At 30.8% G+C, this 7124-nt stretch overlaps 1 protein-coding gene across 1 annotated transcript; it reads left to right on the top strand.

The window, feature by feature from the left end:
• Positions 1 to 4817: 4817 nt before the first annotated feature.
• On the top strand, positions 4818 to 6583 carry LOC108769282 (cytochrome P450 9e2-like). The gene has a single exon (XM_018520173.1). The coding sequence runs from the start codon at positions 4889 to 4891 to the stop codon at positions 6449 to 6451; it is 1563 nt and encodes a 520-aa protein (XP_018375675.1). The 5' UTR covers positions 4818 to 4888; the 3' UTR covers positions 6452 to 6583.
• The last annotated feature ends 541 nt before the right edge of the window (positions 6584 to 7124 follow it).

Here is a 7124-nt window from a genome sequence, read left to right as displayed (position 1 = left end):
GCCATAAGAAGTTACGTAACAGGCCATCCAATTTTCATTCAAAAAGTGCACTCAAGTGCATCTAGATATCATATAGAACGGCTATAAAAGACCAAATATCGGTAATAATTATTCGATTGTTGTTTTCTAATAAAAATATTATAAAGTTGATTATTTCCCGTAATCTGCCAGCAGTTCATTTTAATTCGTGACCTCAATATTCTTTCGTTTTAAAGTGAAAAATAATTGAGATTAACACTTGCATATATACATATGTGTAAAGGTTAGATTAGGATATCAATTCGAATCTTTAACACACGGATTTATTAGCATTGTTTGAAATTTCCCAAAATTTTTAAACGAGGTAAATATATATACATATTCGGATATTGTAGAGAGAGAAAGCAAAGGTAATTATTGTAATTTCTTACAAAATTTTGTATTTAATCTAATTTTATGATTATTTTTATGTTCGGTTTTGTCCGGTTCGATTTTGTTTCCAAAAATGAAATTTTCGGTAATTTACACTTTTGAATCTGACAACCCTAGTTACTTCGATAGAACACTCACCAATATGTAAAAAAATATATAATTCGATGATATGATACTCGTCAACTTTCTATTAATCAGTGTAGTAATAAATAATATATAATTAATCTTAGCCATAATGTAAAATGCACAGAGTTATAAATTATATAAAAATGTATTCTTCAATAAATAATCGTTAAATAAAATATGAAGATGTAAACAGTCCAGGAATAAAATAAAAAATGTATGACTGTGTGACTGACAAACACTGACTAACAGAACCATACTTTAATTAGCGTGATCTTGGCAACGCAAAGTTAGATTTTGTTTACAATAGGAATTAGGGTAACTCCGGCAAATACGCCGCGCTGGGATTTACGCCGCAGAAGTCAGAAAAAATAGAAGGAGTGGGGGTAATTTTCTCGCAATTACTCCGTTACATACCTTTATGTTATATTAGTTTTGTGTTATGATTTCAGCTTCTTACTGTTAATATTAATGAAATTATTGTGAGTTGAATGGATTTGTCACTGTAATAAGTAACGCCATCATAAATTATAATCTATATAAAATGATTACTGTGGGGCGTGTAAAAGACTTAATGATTATTTCGTGATACATACCTGTAGTGGAATAGTAAAGCATATTGTGCAGCAAAATACAAGTGCTTTGCTTTCGTATTCTTTGTTTAGTTTGTTGTCTTGTATGGGGTATATCCCACCTGTTTGGGATATACGGCATTTTTAGCGAACGGGATTTATGCCCAAAGCATACAAAGTGCGCAGATTGAATTCAGTGCACTAAATACAATAAACGCATTATATGAAATATGTACCTCATGTCATAACACTTGTAATATATGTAGAAAGATTGTAATTATTATTTATTACTTCATATACATATTTATACCATTCTTATTCCTTAATAAAACTTTATAAACACATTTTATAAGTTATCGTGTCATTATACGTCTTATTTATATGCATTATTTGTAAATTTGTCACGAGCCATACCCCTCCCCTCCTCCCCCTGTGAGTAGCCATATATATATCCCACCCCCGTGGGATATATGGCAAAAATGCAAAGGTTTCAAAAAGTTTATTTTTTAATATGAAAAATAAATATTTCGGATTTCTAATATTTTTTTCATAGTAGTAGACAATACAAAGTTTTTACTAGTATAGTTCGTTTACTATAAACACAGTAAATAATACTGAATAAATTAAGTTTTTGATAGATGCGGCGTATATACCGGAGTTACCCTATGCTTTCGATTCCTCTGTCTAACGTTCAATTGTTTCACACGACATGCGATTATAATGTATATTTTTGTCACATTCGACAATATTAAACATCTTTATATGTAAATATCTGAAGAGGGTCTAATTCAAAGACCGAAACATGTAATATTTCGTTTTTTTAATATATAATTTAATTGTGTATTGACTCTTATATGCCTTATTATTATATTTATTTTGTATTATTATCAAGAATCTTTCATTATTATTGTTAATATTGCATTTGCCTTACGACTTCCTTAATCTAATTATTTAAAATTCCAGCAAGATAAAAAAATTATTTCGAAGATTATAATCGAAGTAGATTTTTAGATTTCTATACGTTTCTTTCCGAGGGGGTAACCACTAGCTGAAATATTGTCCCACAGATTACATGACATCATATGATTTCATCTGATTACAAAATCATTTTTTCACTACATATGAAGTCATTTGATAAAATATACGAATTTATTTAATATTATACAATGATTTCTCGTGGTTGCATATGTAATTATCGGATTATACATAGAGATTTTGTATAAATTTTATAATGATTTCGAGAACTCTGTCCCACGATTACATTAAGTGATTACCCCCTCGTTTCTTTCTGTCGACTTTCAATCGCGAATTGTACGCATGTATTGTCTGAAAATTTTAAATCAGGAAATAAGTTGTGGGTGTAACAATAACAATGTAATATATAATGATGATTTATCAGTGCTAAGTTATACATATATAGTAAATACAGGAAATAAGTAATGTATACAAAGAATATTACGATATGATATGAGAATTACATGAATATGTTTGAATTAAGATATATGGACGAAAGTAATAAAAGGAAAGAAATAAAGCTATCATAATTTAAAGAATTTTTACACACAATTGACATTTCGTTTGCCGATATACGCAAAGAACGGATGGCATGTGCATTGTCTGGACGAGGTTAAGAGGGTTAGACCGAGTTAGGGGATGTCATGGGGGGGGAGTTGAGGAGGTAGAAGGTAGGAGGGTATCGGTGTAATGAAGAGCGACAGTGGCGCCCCTAGCCATCGCTAATTTGCCGCTAAGTGCCTGGCTTTGTTTCCGTACGGTGATCCCATCGTTCGCAATATCCTGAATCCAAGGCGATGTTCCACGGTGTTTAAGAGAGAAAGCCAAATAACCTGCGGTATTACCCGGCAATCTAGTATAGATCAGACTTGGGAAAAGAGACACCGACAAAGCAAATACATCCGAGAATAAGACCAAAAAGCAACGAGATCTACTTTTAATATTAGACTGCCGAATCAAAAAGAAAAGTCATTTGAAATATATAATCAATCTAGATATTGTAGTCTGCAAATATTTAATTAAAAAAAAAGATAGATATTTAAAAAAATAGACACGTAATTAAAAGATATTTAAAAATATATGAAATCTTTAAAGATTTTATAAATGATTTTATTTGAGCAACAATATTTTTCATATTTATTATATTTTATACAACTTTTGCCACGTTATATTTGTATGAGCAAAGCAGTTTACTAAACAATACTAAAAATAAGTGTTTCAACAAATTGTTTATCGAATCGCGTGGGTCATTAAAATCATAATTTATTGAATCATAAATAATGAGCATTTTGCAAAACTAGATATTAACAAAAAATTAAGACAATAGTCAACCTCCATTTCAGCAGTGAATTTCAGGCGCTCGTGATAACTATTAATTATTTTTTTGGACATCTCGTTGGACATTGAATTAAGATAACAAAATAATCATAGATTGGTTTCACAAAGAAATTTTTTGTGAACATTATTTATCTTTCTATTTGAACCATCTTAAATAGAAACTAGAAAATAGAAACCATTTCCAGTCTAATAGATCGTCTTATTTTGTTATCCCTTCTTTGTTTTCCCAAGGAAATAAGAATGAAACGGTAAAAAAAGAATATATGGTGGTTCCTTATCACAGGTATCTCAGAAGTAGCAACATCTTTCATAAATAGATGCACAATTACAATAAGTTTTCGAAGTTTAAATAAATTTTTGTTAGTAGATTTATAGCTCAAAAAGATAAAACAGAATTGTATTGTACAATAACAATCACGTAATTTACAAAATTAACTGCAAAAATTGTAATAGTTCATACGTAAGGCAAACAAGAAAGGAAATTACGTAACCAGAAATAAAGAACACGTCAATAACATAAAATTAAATTCATCAAAGCATTCAGTCATTAGAGAACATATTCTAGAGACAAATCACACTTTTGATTGGGAAGGGATGAAAGTATTACACATTGAATATAATTACAATAAAAGATTAATTATGGAAATGATTCACATAAAAGAACAGGAAAATGAGGCAAACTGTAAAAAAGATACTGAAATGCTCGATGGATATTATTCTAATATGAAATCTCACAATGTAACCAATAGTGAATGCTTTACATATACTATAGCTTTTCTTATATAATAAGTATGAATCACTGTTATCTCAGTTATCCTTGGAAATCGTATGTTATTAGAACTCCGTTTAATTGTTAAAATATTAAATGTTAAAGAACTTGTTATACACCATATATATATATATATATATATATAGATGTAAGTTCTCGTTATATAAATATTACAATTTTATTAACTTCTTTTATGTAGTTTACCGATTAGTTTAATCGCATTGATATAGTACTCATTTTTTTTTACTATTGCAACACTTATGATTTAATGAGGATCTTGTCGTTAAACGAGCAGTTCGTTATATAAAGAAATTTGAAAAATTGACGTATGAAATTTTATTACTGATGAGATGATACATGGTGTGTATCAAGAAATTCTCTTACAATCGAAAAAGAGAAACATCAGGATATCTGAACTTTAATATGAAATAATAAGGTTTATAATTGAGATTATTTAAGTTACGTGATATCAGTTCCCACTTTCGCTTTCCGTCCGCGATAATAGTAATCACATGTCACCTTATGTAAAGTGATCAAACGCATCAGTTATATAAAAGGAAGTAATCTCTCAACTGCAACAGTCGTCGGTGTACTTGTGATCTAGCAACATCGAAACAGAACGATTAGCGTGCTATATTGATACGTCAATCTCACAATCATCATGGATACTTGGATATTGTTGTCTCTCTTAACTGGTGCCATCGCTATTTATTATTATTTCTTCAAAAACTTAAAATTTTTTGAGAAATATGGAATTAGACATATACCACCATGGCCTATTGTGGGCAATATGGGGCCAGTTTTTTTACGCCAGACATCGGTGGCTGAAATTATTCAAAAAGTTTACTACCTAAATGAAGATGCTAAATATGTCGGTTTTTTTGACGGTATGAATCCAGTCGTAATGATTCGCGATCCTGATCTCATCAAAGCCATCGGCGTTAAGAATTTCGAGACGTTCCCTGATCATCGCGCTTTCGTCGATGAAATTACCGACCCTCTGTTTGGCAAGAATTTGTTTTCGCTTCGTGGTGAAAAATGGCGAGACGTGAGAACTTTATTAAGTCCGGCTTTTACCTCTAGTAAAATGAAAACTATGTTTAAATTGATGTCCGATTGTGCCGCCAATTTTACTGACTATCTTGCCAATTTACCTGTGGACAAAAATATTATGGAAATGAAGAACTCCTTTACTAGATACACAAATGATGTCATTGCAACTTGCGCATTTGGTGTCAGCGTCGATTCTATGAGGAATCCTAACAACGAGTTCTACGTTTACGGAAAAGAAGCTACGACTTTCAATACTCTGCGCACTATAAAATTTTACTTAACTAGAAGTATGCCATTGATTGCCAAAGCGTTGGGTCTTAAATTTGTTAGCAATCACGTAGGTGAATTTTTCAAAGATCTCGTAAGAAGTACGATACACACCAGAGACATAAAAAATATCGTACGACCGGATATGCTGCAATTGATGATGGAGACCAGAGGAAAAAGAGGACCTGGAAAGGAACTGACTATCGAGGATATGACTGCGCAAGCGTTTATTTTCTTTTTTGGCGGTTTTGATACTGTCTCTTCCTTGATGTGCTTCGCTGTTCACGAAATTGCCGTGAATCCAGACGTACAGGCAAAACTGCGCGATGAGGTAGATGAGGCTGTCAAGACAAACAACGGGGATCTAACCTATGAAGTAATAAACGGAATGCAGTATTTGGATGCGGTGATCAATGAGGCTCTTAGGAAATGGCCCATAGCTGTTTTTCTGGACAGGATGAATGTGGAAGATTTTGAGCTACCTCCAGCATTGCCAGGAGACAAACCTTTTCTTTTAAAGAAAGGAATGAACGTTTGGTTCCCTGTTTACGGTCTACATCGGGATCCAAAATATTTCGAGAAACCGGACGAGTTTGATCCCGAACGCTTTCTGGATGAAAATAAGAAAGACATAAATTCAGCCGCATATGTTCCATTTGGACTTGGACCAAGAATGTGCATAGGTAACAGGTTTGCGTTATTAGAGACCAAAGTCATGTTATTCCATTTATTATCTCGTTGCGAATTAAAAATGTGCGCAAAAACTTCGCATCCATTGCAATTGAGCAAGACAAATTTCGCTATGCTAGCAGAAGGAGGATTCTGGCTAAAGATCCAAGCGAGAGACAACACTAGTGTATCCTCTAACGTTGTTAATGATAATGCGCCTAATGGTCATATTTAAATTCAAAAGAATTGCGAATAAATTTTGTATTTATAGATATAAATCCGATGTAATATTATTTAACCTTTCATTTAAAATGAGAAAAATAACACTTCAACTGATTTGGATACACGCACGTAAATAGTTTTCTTTTAAATAAAGTTATTTAAAATAATTGAATCAACTACAAAGCAATAATGTTTCCATTTGCTGATAATTTCATTTTTTTTTATCATTAACGTTTCATGGAAATTTAATGTAATATTAACTCTTAATCTGTTTATTTATCATTTCTATCGTTTAATACTGTCAATGAATAATTGTTGTAATGAAATTTTTATGCATTAATTTTTAAATGTACAAATTTCTATGTTAGAATGAAATTTAAATTATCTTAAATATAATACGAGTTATATTACTATAAATATATATAATAAAAGAGATAAAACATTATTTTTCATTTAAACATAAGAAGTTATCGGTGTTAATAATAATTATATTTTACAGCGATATATAAAACGAAATATGTTTAAAAATAAAATATGTATATAATAAGTAGATATAGTTATAGAGAATACGGTCATTACATATAGTAATATTTTTTTTATATGTATATACATAAGAATACGATTTATCAAACGGATTATTAAAGAAGAGGAAGAATATATGATGCTAAATAATCATTATTAATTAT

The sequence above is a fragment of the Trachymyrmex cornetzi genome, unplaced genomic scaffold (assembly GCF_001594075.2).
Source record: "Trachymyrmex cornetzi isolate Tcor2-1 unplaced genomic scaffold, Tcor1.1 scaffold88, whole genome shotgun sequence".
In the NCBI taxonomy this organism is placed as follows: domain Eukaryota; kingdom Metazoa; phylum Arthropoda; class Insecta; order Hymenoptera; family Formicidae; genus Trachymyrmex; species Trachymyrmex cornetzi.
This window is presented reverse-complemented; position numbering and strand designations above follow the sequence as displayed.